Source organism: Apteryx rowi, unplaced genomic scaffold (genome assembly GCF_003343035.1).
Source record: "Apteryx rowi isolate R43461 unplaced genomic scaffold, aptRow1 scaffold_16, whole genome shotgun sequence".
NCBI lineage: Eukaryota > Metazoa > Chordata > Aves > Apterygiformes > Apterygidae > Apteryx > Apteryx rowi.
The window spans coordinates 797,030-817,287 of NW_020447863.1; the positions used below are offsets into that span (position 1 = coordinate 797,030).

General features: G+C 45.6%; 1 protein-coding gene across 3 annotated transcripts in view; it reads right to left on the reverse strand.

The window, feature by feature from the left end:
* Positions 1 to 249: 249 nt before the first annotated feature.
* FAM102A (family with sequence similarity 102 member A) overlaps positions 250 to 20,258 on the reverse strand; it is a 39,716-nt gene continuing 19,707 nt past the window's right edge. For all 3 annotated transcript variants that reach the window (XM_026059649.1, XM_026059650.1, XM_026059652.1), the window contains 10 exons: positions 17,630 to 17,750; positions 17,261 to 17,290; positions 13,334 to 13,450; positions 12,769 to 12,815; positions 9,677 to 9,831; positions 8,422 to 8,526; positions 7,958 to 8,147; positions 7,647 to 7,768; positions 6,435 to 6,504; positions 250 to 5,553 (listed from right to left, as the gene is read on the reverse strand). In XM_026059649.1, coding sequence (XP_025915434.1) covers positions 5,508 to 5,553; positions 6,435 to 6,504; positions 7,647 to 7,768; positions 7,958 to 8,147; positions 8,422 to 8,526; positions 9,677 to 9,831; positions 12,769 to 12,815; positions 13,334 to 13,450; positions 17,261 to 17,290; positions 17,630 to 17,750 — 1,003 coding nt within the window. In that variant the 3' untranslated portion in view covers positions 250 to 5,507. The remainder of the gene's footprint in view (positions 5,554 to 6,434; positions 6,505 to 7,646; positions 7,769 to 7,957; positions 8,148 to 8,421; positions 8,527 to 9,676; positions 9,832 to 12,768; positions 12,816 to 13,333; positions 13,451 to 17,260; positions 17,291 to 17,629; positions 17,751 to 20,258) is intronic.

A 20,258-nucleotide genomic window follows, 5' to 3' on the forward strand; every position in this document is an offset into this window, starting at 1 on the left:
TGCCCCCTCCCCAACCCCTTCTCATGCCAATAGGGACAGCTGGCAGGGGTCTCCGGACCCATCGCAACACGGCTGCCGAGGAAATCCTGGAGGGTGGAAGCCAAATCCTGTTCCTGGGCCCTGCATGCCAAGAGCCAGTGCCTGACTCCTTTGCTTCCTTAGCAGATATTTTTGAAACCAAAGGACACATGTACACACACACAAAGAAAGCCCTCCAAAAACCAAAAAACCCACCAAGAAGAATCAGTGTGAAGTACCAAAAACCTTTATTTTCCCCCAAACCATAACAACATTTGACATTATAATGATTTCCTCATATATGTTATTTCTCTACGTTAGGAACCAGATACAGAAAATACAAACACAATCTGTTGAATCAAAGACGGCACAGCATTCCATTAGAAAAAGAAACAAAACTAGAGGAGCAAGATAAAAATGGTGAAAAATAGTCATTCCCTCCAGCCCAAACTTTCCAAGAATCATCATCAAAATAGAGCAGTGGAAGTAGCTTCTCTTTCTAAACGCACTTCTGCTTTTAAGAAAAAAGTTAGATTTTTCTTTAGATTTCAAAGTAAAAAAATGTTAAACTATCTTTCAAGCAATTTTGGAAGTTTGCATAGACCCATTCCCTTTCCAAAAATATCAGTGATCTCTCTATAGAATCTGATATAAATCAAGTGCGCACCTCATCTGAAGATCACCAAGCTCAATAACTTTCAAGAAAATAAAACGATCTCCCCTTCCCCTCCCTCCCCCCACAAAAATACGGGCTCTACCATTATTTCTTATGTTTGAGGCAAGTTCAGAGGCTCAGCCACACCTCCAGCTCCAAAGCTTCATCCAAATTCCTTTTGTTTCCCAGGTTTCCATGTTGGCTCCCTCCCGACGCGTAGGGGTGACCGCGACATGGAAGAGGTCGGGTTAGGATGGCGAAGGTGGGCTGATGGACAACGCAGCTCTTGGGAGGGAAAGGGGGGAATTTTGCACAATGAATCCCCAGCGAGGAAGTGGCTTTTCAGTACAAACACTTGCTACCAGGCAGTGTTTGCAGGAACTTGTCCCCAGGCACCAGCCCTGTCTACAGGGCTTCAGTCACCAGAGCAACAACTCGTTCAGCTAGAGACAAGGTGGGGTGGCAGCGGGTTGGGGAAGGAGGGGCAGAGGATGGATTCGCGGCTCCCGCGGTAAAGGCGGCGAGGAGGGGAGCGAGGGGAGGGCAGGACGGGGGCCCCTCTCCAGGAGGGGCGTTTGGCCGAGGTGCTCTAGCGTACCTGGAGTGAGGTTTCCCAGAGGTTCACAACAACGCGTGCAGAGTCCAGCTGCACAACCACCAGTTTAAAAAGAAACAGCAACAACAAAATAAATAAAAGTCAACCCCTCCTATTAAGATTTGAATGAAATCTGTTTCTGCGGGTCTCAGCCCAGTTCAGAACCCTCTAAAAACTGAAACAAACATTTAAAATGACTTAACTTTCCGTAAGGGTCGGAGCGATGTGGCAATGAGGGGGAAGAGATTACAAATTCGGCTGTTCCTTACGCCTAGGGTCAGGACAGCATGACGGCCCCCTTTTAAAGTGCCAACCATACAAAAAAAGATGTAGGAGCAACATCCTTCTCCCCCTTTTCTCCATCACCATTTCCAACTGAAGCCCGTCTCCTTCACTGATCCTTGACTATCTTTTTTTGACATTCACTCATTTTATATTGTTTCTTAAAAAAGTTAGTAAAAAAATTACACTGATTTTCCCAACTCTTTGCAAGGGGCTTCCACCAACTAGAGGTCCAGAAACTGGGAGAGCAGAGCCCACACGTTTCGCCTGGCCCCAAGGCTGGAGCAGAGAGCCAGCTCTGCCCTCCTCGGGTCAGCCGGGAGTGAGCAGCCCTGCTTGCCAGTGGCAGAGACCCAGGGGACGCAGAGTCTTGCCAATAAGGTCCTTTTACCTGTCTAATTCACCTCTGAATCCCCTGAGAAGGGGAACAACGTGGGGAGCAAAGTCCCCCCTCAGCCCCTCAGGAATAAAATATCAATGAAACAATAATGCAGTCAAAAAACACCAGCCTGCTGGGTTTATAAAAAAATTCAATAAACTTCAAGACAAAAAAAAAAAAAAACCCAAAGGAAACTAGCCAGCGGTTTGGGTCTGGAAACTGATTCGCTTCTTAAATGTTCAAAGTCCAACAAGGAACAGATGGCAGCGATGCCACAAGGAAAAAGTGCTCGCGAGCACAGCTTCCCGAGAGACGGCAGCGAGTCGGCTGGCCGAGCGGCCCCAGTTCCACGCCAGCCTCCTCCAGCACTGCTAGGTACACCCGCCACCGGCCGGGAGCTGCCGGGCATCGCTCACGATGGGACGCGTGGCTGGAGCTCAGCGTGAAATCTAGAAATAGAAGTAGACTGCTCCTTCCTCTCTCCACAGGTCCGTCTGTTCGGGGTACTCCAGCCCTGGCTGTGCTGTGCTAGGCTGAATGACTAGGGCTGCTTTCTTCTTCAAAATGAGGGGTAGGAGAGCTAAAAAGCTACTTACAGACCAGGATCTGTGGAGCCAATAATGACGTGGAGACAAGAAAGAGATACCCTATGAGACACAGTTATCAGAAACACAAGCAGTGATGTGCCAAGCTGCTGGAAGAGAAGCCAGAGACGTGTCCAAGTTGGCCACAGCTACGTGACAGAGCAAGTTATGCCTCCACCAGCCTGGGGAAGATGAAGACCAACTTTCCGAACAGCTCAACTGCTTCCCCTCTTGCCTCACTGGAAAGAGATTCCTTCTTCTGTCCCACAGGGGATTTCATGACGTGCTTAGCAGCAAGCGTCTCAAAGCAGCAGACTCTTGCCAGTTGGAGCCCAGAAAAAGAGCCCTTGGTTCCCAACTGCTCTGACAGTGACTATCATTGTTTTTCATGGGAAGAGAAGCAAAGCAGCAGAACTGAGCTGGGCTTGGCCTCTTTCCTGGGTTATTTTTGCCCCTTTCAAGGCCTGTTTTTTTGCTGTTGCCACACTGACAGCATGCTGGACCTGATTTCCAGAAGGGCTTTGCTGGCCCCCGGGGAGCAGCAGGTGCTCTGTGCTTGTGAGCAGCCTGCCCCTCGGCTCCCGCTATGGCTATCTCCAGACAGAGCAACGCACGTTACTGTCTGAGCGTGCTACTGCCCTCACACCAACCTGAACAGAGGGGTCAGGTCAGTCCTAGCTTTCTGGCAGAGGCCCAGGGAGAGAGAAAAGCGGCCAGTTCTCCCTCTCCTGCAAACACGCAGCATCCCAAGAACAGCGCCCGTCTCACCCAGACCAAGCAGGGAACTCACCAGCCTGCTAGCAAGTGGCAAACCTACCCAGACTGAAGGAAGAAATCACTGTTAAATACATCAGCAAGTGTGAAAGAGCTTTTCTTTTACACAGACTCAAAAGATCCGATAATGCTTCCCTACATCAAACCAAACCAAAGTGTTGTCATACCCCTTCTTGCCCTGATCCAAATTTAATTGCCTTTGGGGGGAAAGGGAGAAAGGGTGAAAAAATTCACATCCTATATGTGGTCTGTCCAACTACAAAAAGAAACCTACTGACTTGAGTAGAGAAACCACGAAAACAGAGTAAGCAGCTGTATAGCTTTGCTACACTGCCTAGCACCCTCTCCATGCAGCCATCTCCATGCTAGCAGGGCAAGAAAGCAAGGCGCTTTCATTTCTGGTTTCTTATAATCTGCCAAATTCCCTTTTCCAGTAGCTCATCTGCATGCATTCTGGTCACAGAGACCACAATTAATCCTTTTCTTTTTTCTTTCTTTTTTTTTTTTAAAAAAAAGCCTTTACAGTAACTAGAATTTGAACAACAATGTGATCTGTTACAAGTCTTTCCTCACCAAACGGGACGAGTGTGTGCATGTGTGAGTGTGCACGCACATGTGTCAGAGGAGGGCACATTCCTGGCCATGCCTCGGAGCGTGCCACCACTCAAAGTGCACGGCTGCTGAGTGCTACCACAGTACAACAGCAAAGAGGAAAGGGTACTACACAGAAATAGCTTATAGGCTGAAAGTCTCTGTACAGGAAGAGCTGCAAGCACAGCCTGCTGACAGCCCATGGCTGGAGTCTGCATAGATCCTCATTTGCAATTCAGCTGCCAGGAGAATCTATAAGTGGGAGCTGAAAGACTGAAGTCTCCGCTACGCACTGCAAGGAAAAGAGGCAGCTAAAGTGTCAGACAACTGCAGAAATCAAACGAAAGAGCAATTGAAAGATCAACCAGAAAACAGTTTGAAGCCTTATCAGAAAAGTTCACTTGCCACAGAGCAGGTAAGAACAGCTGCTGTGGTTAACATGGCAGAAAACCTCCATTCTGCCTTTGAAGGCAAAGATGGAGGCTTCATCTTGCCCTAGTCAGAGCTTTTCCCCAGCCCTGAAAGAAATCAGCTCAGGCATAGATCCCTGCTGACAGGGTCAGAAAGGTCAACCAACACCAAATTCCATTTCTGGCCCAGGCCAAGAGAGACAACTGTTAATCATCACCACAACGAGAGACCACTACAGTCAACTGCATCCTGCTCCGGCCCAGGAGAGGGTTATCAGATAACAAGATTCTCTTCATGGTCCAAGAAAGGCAGTTCCCTTCCTGAGCCAAAAAGGAGGCTTTGTATTCCAAGCCTCAACAGTGACTATTTGCTGAGTCAGTCCAGGGAACATGGATTATGCTCCTGGAACAGCAAGTACAAGCCTCTTCCAGGTAAAATCTGGAACCTCTAAAGTGCTCCTGCTAATGCTAATAGATGAACCCTGCCCTTCCATGCCCAGCAGTGGAAGGGGGTAATACAGTTAGTGGTATAACAAGCACTAGCATTTAACCATTTATCAACTCCCATATGGATTGCGGTAGTTTTCGGAAATGCACTTTTGGGAGATATTTCCTATGAGAAGAGGATGTTTGGGGATTTGAGGGGTAGGAAGGTGAAGTGCACACCATAGCATACTTTGCTCAGTAAAACTGCTGCCTGGGAAGGTGATGTTCCCTTGCAGAATCAGTGGAATAAAGCATCCTGCAAGCAGCTATCTCACCATGTCACCAAAAAGCAGCTCTCAGTTTGGTTAGAACTCCCCCAGTTCTAACCCTCCTCCCCCAGTGGTTTCAAGAGTTCACAGTGGTATAACCCAATGGTTTGGGGAGACAGAAGCTGAGAAGTCTCCTGTTGTGAATGAATGTGTGGAGTGAGGGACTGCAAAAGAGCAAAATCCTCTATGAGTAAGGATAACCCCAAAAGACACCTTGAATCTCATCAGGAACATGGGGAGGGCAGGCACTGGAAGAACTGGGAAGTGGAGGAAGGTAATGCCAACACAGGGAAAGTGCATGATTTGGAGTGGTCTCGGAGTAGTTCTGCAGTGCAAACGTATGGGGAGGGGTGTGGAGAAATCCCTTCTGGAATGCTGCATGAAGAGAGGTAAAGATTGGCATCCATGTGGCAGCGGACTGGGTAGGGGGTCCGTTTCCAGCAGCTCTACCCTGTTCTTCACATTTAGTGGGTTTCAATCACCACTGGCTCGTAAACTCCAGATGAGACCCTGAGGAGGTAGAGGGGAAGAAGATGAACAAGCTAGGTTGTTTTCCTCAGTCGCTTATAGCAAACAAGTTCTGTTTCAGAGCTCTCCACTTAGGAACATCTTCCTCTAACTCCACACAAAATCCTGAAAATAACCAGTCAGTCTGGCAAGAAGTCAACCCACATAACACAAAACAGACAGCTACGTGGCAAGCTAACACTAGAGCATTTGAAAGAGTCGGGTAACACATGAATCCTTCCAAAGGAGAGAGGAAAGGGGCTGAGGGGAAAAGAGCCAGAAAAGGCTCAGCTCCCAGCTTTGCCACTGAAGTTGGCACATCTTTGCATTTACCATGTCGCTTTCTTACCTCAAAAGGTGCTATAAAGCTTAACAAATGCAACTAGCCAAGACACTGCACTAAAAGCTATTGTGGCAAGACAAAGTTTTATTTGTCTGATCAAGTTTTGTCAGAAGTCTTTCATAAGAGAACCATCCCTTGATGGACAGGGAGGGGGGAGTGAGAAGGGACAATAAACCAGACTGTTGCATTTGTGCTGCAGTCCAGCAGGAGGCAAAGCCTTCAATCCCTGCTTTCAGTCGGGCACAGGAGCAAACAGGGACAAACCTCTACCATTTTGTCCTTTTACTCCTTCTTCTTACTTTTGTTCTTGGATCTAACAGCTAAGATTGAATTATTCCTCTGAGCTTCTGCTGAGAACTGCATGCATACTCCAGTGCAGCTGTAGTCTGTCACCAAAGGGATCCAGGGATGTTAATGTAGGAGTAAAGCCACATGACATTTAGAAATCTCTCTTGTAGCAAAGGTGAAAGTTTCCTGGGTACAAAGAGCTAACTAATATTCTCTGCAGCCCCGTTGTCTGCCAGTCTTTCAGGAAACCTACCTGTTTCCCAACTGAATACCACTCAGTGTAGTTGTTCCATCTCTGCTCACAAACAACCTCAGGTTACTGTCTGCAGATAGAAAAGCAAGAAATATCCAAATTTGGAACTACTGACGATCACCAGGCATGCCCCCCACCAGCTGCATTACACAATGTTCAGTAAAGGAATAAGTCCACTTCTGCGAATTGCATGGGCACACTTAGTGGTGTTCCCACAGTAACAGTGCCCCTGGGAACTCCTCTTCTTGCTTTAAAAAGGATCCTCATGTATAAATCAACCACAACATTACGCTTTGGAAGAGTAAACTCAGAGAAATGAATTCAATCATATTCCTACAGTTGCTTCTTTTAAGACAATTACATTGATTTAAGTTCTTGGTCAGTTTAAACACATCTAGACATACGATGTGGGGCCCCATACTGTATCTGTAGGGTCATCACTGGAGAAGAAATCCAGCCTGTTCTGCTGATAAAAAGTGGCTATATTCAGTCTAGTTTTAACCCACACTGAGTGGGGTGTAAATCCCTGTATTAAAAAGAGGGTTGTCATATGCAGTGATTTAAGGTGACTAATGGTAAACTATAGAAGCACTAACAGCAAGGGTTTAAAAATCTATCTAAAACCACAACTAGATAAAAGGAATGATTAGATGGGTTTCTAGCCTAAACCAGAGGATTAAAACAAAGGCAGTCATATTATTACTTTTAATTCTCTTAATAGATGCTGTGACTGCAAGGGAGAAAATCCCTTCTCATGCTCTTTCAGAGAAGCCTGATCACAAGCATGTTGCAATCCATCTTTCTTCCCTTCTTTTTGCCAAGACATGTGCTGTTTCCCCTCCAGTTGTGCTCTCCTACTTTAAATACTTTTGGGCTGACTCTGGACAAAGGCCACCACAGCAGTGCAGAGAATCGATGCAACTCATTTCCACTGCCCTGAAGAATCAGTATCCCCTTCCCCACCATCCTGTGTATTTAGGCCAGTGTTCCACCTCAGCTGCAGTTTGTAGAACAGCAGCAAGTGCTGTTTACAAATGGATGTGCAGCTCTCAGATCCACAGTTTATCGACCGTAGAAACATTTAGCAAGCACTGAAAGCAAGTTACTGTCAAAAGGGGAGGGAGCATCTGGCAAATCAGATCCTGGATGTAAAAGCTTGGCAGCTTTGCTACAGGAACAGGCAGACCTCCCCTTTGAGACTCATCTCCTCACCTTCAGTATTGCTGACATCTGTGAAGTCCTGACTCTGCATTATTTTCTCCACTATATCATCAGCATCGATCCTGGTGTCATCCACTCTGGTTGGGTGACTCTCCACTGAATCCTTTTTCCTCCTGGGGAGAGAAAATAAAGGGAAAAGCTGAGCAAATTTTCAAGACAGACTTTAGGATACTCTCCTGCTTCCCTTAGCAATAGTGTCTTTTCCAATGGCTTCCTCAAATTTACTGCTGCTTGAAGACAAAGGAGTCTTTGTACTTTCAATTGTGCCTTCCCAGAGAAGGGGCTTTGCTCCAGTTACATACCGGGAGGGTCTATCCAGCAGAAGGGCTGGTCTCGGGGGCCGAGGTGGCTTCTCTAGTTTGTGATCCCGCTCTCCCTCAGGACACTCCACTGTCATACTGAGCCCTCCAGATGCACTGCTGCTGGTGGAGGTATTCCGGCGATGGGTCAAGTCGGACATACTGGAAGAACGGGAGTGCTCCGTGCTGTAACCTGCAGATACAGAGTGATCACAAAACAGATCTACACCCCCTGCCAGCAGCACAGTTAACAGGCAGGCAGCTTCAGACCAGCATTTCTGCTCCCATAGACTTAGGTTTATGCATAGATCTAGGAACTCATATGTAGTCACAAAACCAGAAACTCAGAAGTCAGATTACAAAGCTGAGTGAGAGACATGGCTGCATATCACTCTCAGAAGAGCTTGTTGCAGGAGAGTAAAAAGAATGAGGCTGCTGATGGTAGAGCCTCATGAATCAATGATTACCAGAGATTTTGGACTGCTGGCTGGCATAGCTAGAGTTTCGCGAGTGCCCTGAGTGGAAGACTTCCTCTGGACTGGACAGATTCTGATCTGGTTCTTCCGGGACACCTGCCAAGAAACAACAGGGCACTTTAGTTATACTGTAACCAAGTCAGCACATTGCCCCCTGCCTCAGACTGGAGGCTTATCTTGGGACACCAGATTAAGGAAATGGCAAGCCTGTTGGCAGAGCCTTGCTGTACAGGCTAGCATAGAGCTTAGAAACAGCTGTGGTGAGTATGGAAGATAGCAACAAGCTTCTCTATCAAGCTTAGCACTAACTCTAGCATCCAGTGCCTGAATTTACAAGCCCTAGGAAGAATCTAGAAAGATAGGTAATGTTTGAAGCTCTGAAGCTATCTGTAGTTAAAAGCATTAAGCTAAGAATAAAAAAGCAAAGAAAGGCCACTGGCAGTAAAGTATTACACCTTCCATTTGGGTGCTTCTCCTGTTATTACATTTCCCCTATCACTCACGAGAGACTCCATACCATTCTAATTGCATCTGAGTTTGGTACAGAAACCTCAGCATTGCCTCTGCTCCTTGCCATCGCTCCAGCCTGTGCTCTCTTTCTGAAAGTTTATCTAAGACTGCACGAGCGTAACATATTAGCCAGGTTTATTAAGAACACTTGCACACTGTGCTAAGTCACAGAGGTGATGTGACTAGAGCGTTATTTTGACGCAGTGTGTATCTATCTGCTTGCACATTTGGACTCTGCTGGGGGAAAAAAGCTATGGGAAAATACAGTGCCCTTGAAAATGGGCTCGTACAGAAGCCAAAGAACTCTGCATCAGCAGCTGGAACAAGGCCATTAGCTCTCAAACCAACCACTAAAACCTGCAGAGGAACTCTTCTAGAAGATAAGCCTGAGCAACAGAATAGCTGAGCGGAGAACAATGTTAAGTGTCACTAAAAACAAGAGAAAGCAGGAATGAGTGCAATATATGAATTATTAAATCTTCAGCAACAAGAACAAACTGCTTTGTCTCCAGTAACAGAAGTATGCATGCTGCAAAGATTCATGCTTCCTCTCCACAATTACATTTAATAGATGGTTTTGGTTTTTTTAATTTTGTTAATGGGTAGAAGGGTGAGGAGGGGAGTGGGAAAACATGGAAAATTAAAGAATTTCTGTGCTTGCAGCTGCTGGGGAAAAACAAAAGAGAGTCCAGGCACAGCCAAGCATTGCATGAGCCTCCAGGATGGGCAATCATACCCGAGCTGAGAATGGTAGGTCTTGGCTTGGTCTGACGGAGAGAGCCAATAGTGGCTGAACTGCTGTTGCTGCTTGTGGTTCCCTCACCCTTACAGGTCAGCTGCAGGGTGGAGTCCTGTCCCGGTATGGTGATGGATTTAGCGGTGGAAGGAGGCCTGTAATCAAAAGTGAAGAACGTTACAAACTGTTAGGCAGGGGCCGGGAATCGCCCAACCACACTGGTACTTTCCACTGGGGCCTATAAAGAGGGTCCCCCCGCAATCCTGCCGGCACCCTGCCCTTTGCGAGGCAGGAGGCAAGCTGGCAGCGTTCTGCGACTAGCAGCACGGCATGATATTTGCTGTGGCTTTCCTACATGCAAGGTTTGGATCTTCTCTACCTCATAATGCATCTGGACGACCGAGTTAGCATTTTATGAACTTTGATTAAGAGGAAAAGCAAGTCTCCAAGGTAAATTAAGGCAAAAAGGGACCTCCAATCATTTATACAAGACCACAGGCTCTTAACCTCTCAGACTGCAGAATCCTCAAGAAAAATCAAGAGCTGCCCTTCCCCAGCACATGTTCCAGTGGCCTCACAAACAGGAACCAATTTGCTTTTGTCTAGCTCTAAATTCCAGCGCCCTTTCATTACACCTTTCTGACTTAGATCAAAAAAGCCTTTTATCCCAGCGACCACAACACACCCATGAGTACTTTTACAATGATCAAATAACCTTTCCATTTTTCAGCTGGAGAGTAAACCCCCTTTCAGTGAGACTAAAGTGTTTTTCTAGCTGTCAAAATTATTTTTTCTGGTTATTCTGCGTGCTCTCAACATCCCTTTGTAAATGCTGACTCCAGGACAGAACTGCAAGTGCCTGGAACTCCCTCCCTTCCTCCAGAAGTGTTTTTGGGTAGAAGCCATGTCATGTGCAGCGTGGCAAAGTTAATATTCCTGTTGGAACCCTAACTTTCCTGTAGCCTGAAGTCTGAACTGTAACTAACTGATTATACTATGCTTTTTAAGTGAGGAGTGAGAAAGAACAACTTTTATTTGTCTCACTTAGAGCTCTGAGGTGAATGAAGGAAGATGTTAGAGGATCTTTCAGTATTTTGGGAGAAAGAACACAGCGCTAAAAACATTTCATACGGGTAGCAAAACTGCTGTAAAGGTTTCAGAAAACCCACAGCATGCCTTCCCCAGGGAAAAAAGTTCCCTAACCATGTTATCAGTGATTTATATGCACCTGGGTACTTTGGGGGTTTTGCTTCACAGGTTAATAAGGCGCTTAGTCTTAAGCAAACTGCTCCAGCAGCAGCTGCCGGAGAAGCCTGTGTGTCTGTCGGGTCAGGCGAACAGGCTGCTCTCCCCTCCTTACGATACCCAGGAGCAGAAGGGCCATTAGAGCGCGGCGGAAAGTAAGCGCTCAGCGAGCACAATCCGGACTAACTTTCCAGCACAGTTTAATTCCCGCCTAACGCTCTAATGAGTGTCATTTCTCAAAAGCTCTACTGATCAGGGGTTATTCTACATGCAAAGCTTCAACTTTAAGACATTTACCATCAACATATAAAGAAAAAATGGGGATGACTACAAAAAAATCCTGTAAGAAAATAAAGTGGTTTGACTTTCAGACTGACCCCACTTATATTAAATTGATATTTATATTCGATGCCACATAACTTTCAGGCATTTCAAATGTGGAGCTTTCTTTCATAGTGGAAGTGCAACAGGTATTTATTATTTATTGTCAGACATCCTAGTAACCTAGATTTAAAACATCTGTTACTGTAACCAACTTACGGTTTAAGATATTCAAACCTTTCTTATTAAACTTCCTTCTGAAGCAGAAATTTTTCAGAATTAGATGACACTGCATTTAGGCTTTGAAAGTCTCAAAGTGCTGCAGCACTATGGAAAGTCATTCACAAAATAAATTGAATAAGAATTAAATAGCATTTTATAACAAGAATGCAAGTTAATTTATGCAATTTAAGCTAGCTCCTAAAATTAGAACTTTTAGTACAGAACACTGCTTCTACAAGAGATGAACTTAAGGTAAAGCCCTCTTCCTTTATACTGTTGGGAATCAATGCAAAATATTTATATCCGTATATGACAATCCTGCTGTATATAGTCCACAGTTTATAGCATACTATGGCAGACTGGCTTGGATTGCAAAGTCTTGCTACTTTATACTGCAGTATAAAGGTGCATTTTGATAGTATATTTGTTAGCTGATTCCCTAACAATTCCTAAAGCAACAAAACCCATTCATAGCTTAACTGCATTTATTCTTTCTTATAGTGACGCTTTAAAATAAAGTTACATGATTGCAGTTTCTCCGCTAATTAATATAAATTGTGAGCCCAGGTCCCTATGGAAGAAAAGGGGAATTAAAGTGTTTTGGTGTTGCAGTATTTTTTCTGCTGTTTTGATTCAACATCTTTATCTTGTATGATATTATTACACAAATGCTGAAATGTATCCGTTTCCAAGACTTTTTCTTCCCTGACCTTTCCCTTCTCCAAGGTCACTGAAGTTTTGTCACCAACCAACCTCAGAACTATGAGAGTTTCTACCACTCATTTAAAACACTGGGGTTTGTTATCAATGTCCATTAGTTTCCAAACCTTGACCCAAGCATGACCATTTCTTTCCCAGTCCTTTGGCAGAATCCAAGGGATTGGGAAATCAGATTTAAGGTTAAAAAGGAGGTATGAAAAATATTTTTTCTTCATCTCATATAGCTGTAGTTAAAACTGATACACAATTTAGTAGACCTTTGCAGGTCACCCCTCACACCTATCACCCATAGATGTTATCGCTGATTCTGACATTCAGGGTCAGGACTCCCCCCAGCCCTGCAGCAGACACTTCTTTTTCATAGCTAGGTAAACCAGAGCAGAGAATACGAACAAACCAATTGCACAGGCTGGCTATGCTATTCTGGCTGATTCAACAGTCTAACCAGTTTCAAGCCTTTCCTGGTACTTCCCAATCCCAGGGACATCTCCTCCTACTTCCCAGCAATTAGCCTCCAACAAAGAACTGCAAAGGAACCAGGTGTCCCCGTCTCCCCAGAACGGGACAAGCACCCAGAAACTCACGTTTTGAAGCAGGGGTCTCCCGAGAGCAGGGACATCCCAATCGTGACCTAGAGAGAGGAAACAAGGCAGGTCATTAGCTGCGCTGCAGCAGGCTCGTCACTTCATCATGGCCAGGAGATCAAGGTCTAAGTGGAGAGATTAAGCAGATCTAGTTCCTCTCCAAAAAAAAAGAAAAAAAAGCTTTGGGGATTTAGCAAGATATCTCCCCCCCTGCCCCAAGCACTGGCATCACTACCTCCCCGTTGCAGCAGCTCAGTGGGACACCACCCTGCCAGCCCTAACAATGCACTTCAGACCCTTTTTTTCTGTTCGTGCTTTCTTTGACAAAAAAGTGTTATTGAGGGTCATCACTTGGCCAAATGCATGGGCCAAAATATCAGAGCGACTCTGATAACAGGAAACTTCCCAAATCAGATGAGCATCATAAAATCAAACCGTTTTGTAGCTAAGAAGTCCCATATTGGTACGTAACAGGATTTTCTTTCAGGCCTCGCACTGCATTCTGGCAACAATCTTTCTGAGCTCAACAGTAGGATTCCCGCTGTGGCAGTACCGACTGCTGTACCTTTAGGATGGAGTTGTCCTGTCGGGTGTTCTTAGTATCATATCCTTCCAGCAAGCAGCAACGGACAGTGGATCCAGAGCCCGCAAATTCTGCCAGATTTAGATCAGCAAAGCCCAGCTGTAGCCAAGAAAACAATGGGGGAGAGGAAGGGTGAAAAAATAATCATTCAATAGAGAAATACAGTGTGTCACATAGACCAAAGGAAGACAGTGCATCTGCGAGGTCAGGCAGAAGCATGAGCCAGTACAGGCTGCCCCACGGTTGGGGTTGCAAGGACCCCTTACACTTGAGGATGGGAAAGCCCACAGGTAATCCCGAGTCAGGTGAACATTCAGAAGCCTGCAGGAAGCCCTGGGCCGAGGAAGGAAATGCAGTTGTAGCTCTGGCCAGGACAGCGTTAACCGGCCCGCAGCCGTTGCATAACCAAGGACGTGGAAGGCGCTAGGTCAATGATGTGGAAAAAACAGAATCACATACGCAAACATAAGGCACTCTTTGTATTGGGCCATCCCAGAATGCACCGGAGCATGTGAACCAGGAGACGAAAGGATATTGCTACAGCCGACAGTGACGCTGTCCCGAGAAGCGAAACGGAGACGTTCAGGACAGCAAGCTGCAAGTGAGTCCAGGTGTGGCGATCCAGTTGTGAAACTCCAGAGCCGCGCAGCAGCCGCTGGGCTGGGCGACTCCTGCAGCAGAGTTTCCTCAACACCTCGAGGGTTTAACGAGCAAGTGGTACGCTTGAGAGGCAGAAGGGAAGAGAAATATTTGGAGAGATTTAGCTGTGGGCTTTTTCCTATAACAAAACAAAGGAACCAGGTACATGAAAATGCAAGACAAAACGAGTAGGGAAGAGGAGAGGAAGTTGAAGATGACGGGCAAATCCAAAGAGGGTGTTGATGCCTCAGCAGTAAAGAGGAGCACAATGAAGAGTAGCTTTGTTTCTCTGATTCCTTTTCTCACAGAATAAATTACAGCTTCTTTCACTCAGAGCTGTAGTGAGAAAAGTCAGTTGTCTCATCTAATTGGATCAGAAAGAGATTCTGTACCCCAGATTTGACCAAACAGTCTGGAAAAAGCACAGAAAGCTTCCATCGCTTCTACGGACAGATCAGCTTCCGCGAAAACACCAAGAGAACTTAAAGGGGGAAAAAAGCTCAGAGCTAGCTGCTGTATTGTGCACGACAGTACATTTATTTTGCCCTGCTGTGATACCTGGCTGATACAACTGAACTGTGAGCCTCAGTCAGTAGCACAGTGCTAAGGAAACGTGGTGCTCTGTCAACTGGCAGGGAATTCCAACACAAACCGCAGGCTCCTGTACGAACTCTGGCTTCCACTGTTCCAAAGCAAAAGTCTAAACCACAGCCAGGACATGCCTGCACTAGATAAATGATTCAGGGGGAGACAGCAGCAAGATTAAGATACCTGCTCCTGCAGTACCATTGCCAGAGGGGAACAAGAGCTGATGGCAAATTAAAAAAAAAGTGGAAAAGTGGGGGAGGAAGGAACAGAAGAAGGAAGGAAAGAAAAAAAAAAAAACCCCTAACTTCACTCCCCTTTTTCCCCCTACTTCAGAATTCCTGCAACTCAAGTGTTTTCCAGTCTTTGCTGTAGATGTTCCACGATCTCATAGCAACTCTTCTAGCCAAGGGGCACGTTGCTTGCTGAATATTCACTGACAGAGGAAAAACAGTGATTTTCTTTCTTTCAAAGAAAAACAGGACAAGAGAAAGCCACAGAGGGAGCTGCAATGCATAGCCCTCGACTTCAGCGTAACAGAGTTGGAGGACAGAGGTGACATGACATGACCACACCAGCAGAGCAACGTGGCATAAGAGTGGCCCAGATTCAGCTGTCGCTTCTTCCACCAAAGCGCTAACACACTCCAAGGCCCCCTCCGTAAGAAGACGGAGATCAGAAGACAGTGTGGGAGAATGCTGCAGTGACCTATACGGCATGCTGAGGTCAGAAGCTTTTTTCAGGAAGCAGACTCCCAGTAGATGGAGGAAGGATCCCTTAACAAAAGGATGTTTTCAGATGAAACCTTTCAGAATAGTTTCCTCAGTTTTCCAGCCAGCTGATGGTGTTTTCTTCCGGCTTAGGGAAAGAGTTTCTGCTTTATCAGTTCTTCCTGTTGGCTCCCGCTCTATAACCTCTGACACTGAAGTGACATTAACGTCAAACTGAAAGGTGAGTAAGTCTATGGAAATTCAACTTCTAGATAGGGTCACTTTGAGCACAAACAGCTAAATCACTCTTAGTCCTTGCTAAAGGGGGATCAGAAAGGCCATTCACAAGTTGCATTTTCCTCTACATCTACTACCATAATTAGAGGTGATTTCAATTGAATGAGTATAGCTTAAGAAGGTGATGGACTCATTGTTTAGAAATGGGAAGATAGATCCATGTTAAAGCTACTCCTATATGAATACACAATGTCAGCTTCTGCTAGAAACGTTAGGAATGCCAAGTAGCTTGATTCTGCCTGGAAGACCTGCCTGGAAAAGAATTTGGATGAGTCTGGTCCAGATGCCAAGACTGCAATGCATAATTACCCCCTCTGGGATGACATGCCTGGTCTCTGAGCTGCCAAAATGCTCAGGTGCTCTTCTGTTGAATTCCAGGAGAACTTACCTGTCTAGAAGGAGCTGTGGAAAGACACTGAAGGACTATCACATCCAAGTGAGCTATCCCACCTCTTAAAACAGGAGACCAAGCAAGATACCAGCCCAAGAGAAGACAAGTACTTGAGTTTTGGCCTCTAATTCTGGGTTGGAGCAACTAGATCTTTTTTTTTAAAATGCCACTAAACTCAACTGGAGACTGAGTAAAAGGGAAGTAGGTTAGAGCACTGCCTGAATAATAGCTCAGGTTAACGCCACCGTGAAGATGTGTCTTCAGGCTTCTTTGAATTCTGCATTTCTAAATATTGAGGGAAGTTTCAGGATAGACATTGGAGGAGGAACAGGCTGATGCATTTACTCTGTCTCACAGGCACATCCCTCCCTGGGCTGGCAGCTCTGCAGAATGGAGAAATAACCCCCGCCCAGTGTGAATTTAGTGAAAGAGAAGCTAATGGCCCCAGAGACCCACATCCTAATCAGTCACAGAAAGGGAACGGTGTGGGCAGCAACACCGCCCTCAACCCAGACAGCACGACAGTATGTAGGAGTGAGTGCAGTTCACCCCACAAAGCCTGTTACATCCATGGCCTCAGGAAGGATACTGATTAGAAGAAATTCTTACAAGGCTGTGTGTGACCTGAACATCTGTTTATTAGAAACTAGCATCAGCAACTCATTTTCAAACAAACATGGTTTCAGGCTCTGCACAAGCTCAGCTTTTAAGCTAACATTGTCTCTTGTTCCAGCACAGAGGAGAGAGGGTGGCATCCAACTCATTGTCTCTCCCATGGCGTGAACAAGAAAATGGGGGAAGGAAGCATAAGCATCCCTGCTGATCAATTTGTTTTTGCCTCAAGGTCCCCTGTGCTTTGGAAGGCAATGATTTCTGCAGCAAATTCCTGCTTGTGCTCACAATGCAGCGAGGTACCTACCACAGCTGGTTACTGCGTTCCAGAGAAGAGAACTGGAGTCAGTATTTCTTTATTAGCTAAGGGTGGCCAGAAGCCAGAGTTCACATCTGACTCAGAACTTCCCCAAAGTTTGAGGACACGCAGATCATCTTCCCAACCCCCTTCTCAAATCCACATCCAGTGCAATCTGGATCCCGTCCCAGCAAGTCAGTTTTTTGGGGAAATCACTTAACTCAGGCCTAAACTGAAAACTGTTTCTCCAGGCTGTTTCACACAGCAATTGCGCTGCTTTCTGACCATTCAACCACTGGTTTCTAACAGACGTAAAGCACTGACAGAACACAAGACTGATCATCGCTCTGCCCCATTTGCCCTTTCTTTGCTCTTACCTTGGAGTAGGTTTTTCCGCCCTTCAGCTCCTATAATGGGAGACAAAACAAACAGGAAAAGCAGCTATTATATGTGCTGGGGAAACAGGGGGAAAGTCATTAATCAATACTGGAATTTGCTCTCAGGGTTTCACAAACCTCTGTCTCTCAAGGGTACCACCATCCTGGTCCCTCCCACCCTCCATCAAACGTCTTCGCTGGAGACAGGGGCTCCAAGCACTCCTTTCAGTTTACACCCTAGCCCAAATAATCCTTCCTTCCTACCACTCTTTATGCAATTTTTGCCACCAAAAAAGCAACTAGGAACTAATGCCAATAAACATATTGTCAGGCAGTACTGCCTGCCAGAATAAGCAGCTAGATGCTCACCTTACGGACAGATACTCGGCAGATGCAGGGGTCCAGGAGTCCTGTGGCTGGGTTGGCACTCATTTTACACACGAAGGTGAATTTCTTTTTCCAGCGGACACAGTTTTCCTGAACTTCTTCTCTATGGGAATTCAAGAAAACACAGCCTTCAAAAAAGGTACAAAGTCAAATCAATCCCAGCTATTAAGTATTTTTTTTTTAAATGACTGGCAGCCTGGTCTGCAAAGATCCTTCTTTAACATAACTCGGTCCACACCACCTGAAACTGCACCACACAGAGTGTTATGGCAGTAGCAAGCAATTTCACTAGCCAATGCAGATAAAAATTCCATCTAGGTTACAGGCTAGACTAATCATCTCACTTACCTTCAAAGCTCTCACAAGCTCTTCAACTTTTCCTGTTTAACCGGTTTAGCTCAATTCATTGTCCAGCAGGGACAGAGCCAAACTCCATTAGTGAATTGGGCTGAAAGTTCTCAAGCTTATCTTCCTACAACAACGTGCCAGTTTTGCATGGCCTTTTGTAGGGCAAACATGCTATCTGTCCTGGACTGCTTGTCCTTTCTAGGCAGTCATCATGCTTCTTACACTGGGAACAAGCCAATGAGAACAGCCAGCTCCAAGGAGGACAAAAACGCACGTGGAAATGCTCTTAGGCACAAGCAGACAAGGACCATGCCAAGTGAAGACTGTGCTTCAAATCATGCAAGTGGTTCAGATCGCAACTGCAAAAGAAACTGTCCCAGGCAGAGAGAAGGTGATTTTCCTTACACAGCCTCTTACTAGTCTACCCTGATCACCCCAGTGAGCCAAAAAGCGTATGAACCAAGTGCAGTCTGAAACAGCAAAGAAAAAGAGTGAGGCCTCCTGAGCACAAGAATTGCTTCAGGTATAGTTTTTGCTTCTGCAAAGCCCTCAGAGGAAGCTGAATTTAGCCTTGCAAAGAAGGAGGGTTCAAACAAGCATGGAGAGGAGGTGTGGGGGCCTTCCACGAGGCTCTCATTACCAACTGATCCTCTGCAGGCAAGGAAGCCCAGCCTGGTCCATTTACAGCTCAGACCTTGGCCGTGAGCCAATTAAGATCTCCAAGTAATGAGGCTGGGAGAGGGAACACATTGCCCTATCGACAGCTATTAGCTAGCGAGTTTGCATATCACTCTTATCTTGTCTCTTGGCAGAGGACAAAGGGGCAAGGGCACCAGATAAACTCTGCTTTAGGGGGGAAAGGGAAACTTTCCAAACCTCTGACGCAGGCATAGCAGCGAGCTACAGAGACTGGAGGCGAGGGGAAGAAAGATCAGTCTTAATATTGCTTCAGCTCTGCTCTGGGAAGGAAGGAGCAGAAACTGGGGCACAACCCAACAGTCCCTTCTGTAACCTTGAGACGACTGTAACATGACACAAGATATTGGGGCCTGGATCTCAATCCAGGAGGTCCCCCTTCTAGCCCTCTCATCTATTTTTGTGGGACTTGAATAGGCTGGCTAAGGTAAACGCCGCAGAGAATAAGAAAAGGGTAGCCATAACTAAAAGGTGTAATCCTCTGTAATGCAGATAAGGGCTGATCATCCCCATCTAAAACATGGGAAAACAGAAGGCAGCAATTGCCTCAAGGCAGTAAACTTAAACTCCTTTCAGATAGGACTAAGGCTAAGTCATTGAAAACTTAGGCATCTGAGTGCCAAAAATACCTTTGAATCTGGGGTTAATTCAAGATGAGATCTGGTCCTCATTCCTCCACTCAACTCACTGCAACTCCTTCAGACAGAAGATACACTTCCAGAAGGATTAAAAAGGCTTTGCCTATAATAAAATATTCATTGAGACAGCCTAATTTGTCAAGTTAAATTTCAGATAAGAAATGCCTTAAACCTGACATAGCAGTAGGTATCAGGAATGAAAGGAAATTTCAGAGACGGATGAAACAGAATCCATCAGAACAGAAAAACGTTTGCAAACAGGTACATGCTTCAGAAATGCAGGGAACATATCTGGGATGCAAAAAATACTAAACATTTCAGCAGCATTAGAGTCTCCTCCTTTCCTTTGAAAAGGACCTGCTATTCTGTAGAGAGCAAGGCTAATGCTAATTTTGCTGAAGATACACCAGAACTTCAAATTGAATCTTGGAAGGCGGCTAGAACTGAATGATCTTCAAGTCAGTACAGGTACAATAGCCTATTGCCACAAATCTAGTTCACAAACATGTTTAGGAGCTCTAACTCCTGTCACGAGATAGTATTTAAGTGACTAAGCTTTAGCACAATACAATTCACACTCCTGAACAAAAATCACATGTTCACGGCTCCCCATGCTGCCTAGTTCATTAGATCTGCAAGAACTGCTTCAGCGTATGAGTTTTCTTACTCATGATTTCTCTTGCATTACAATGCAACTATGATTAAGCATGTGCTGGTTTGCTGTTAAGTCCAATGAAAGCTAATTACTCCAAAATGTGATAAGAAGTACTGATTAGTGATAAAGAGCTCCTTCATAGCTAATTTGTTGTTAGCATAAGCTCTGCTAGCAGACATCCTGCTTGTTATTAAGAATGCATGTTGGCCCTCTAACACTTCTCCCGTACATACTACACCACACAAGCAATTAGGCAAGACACAAGAGCAGGATT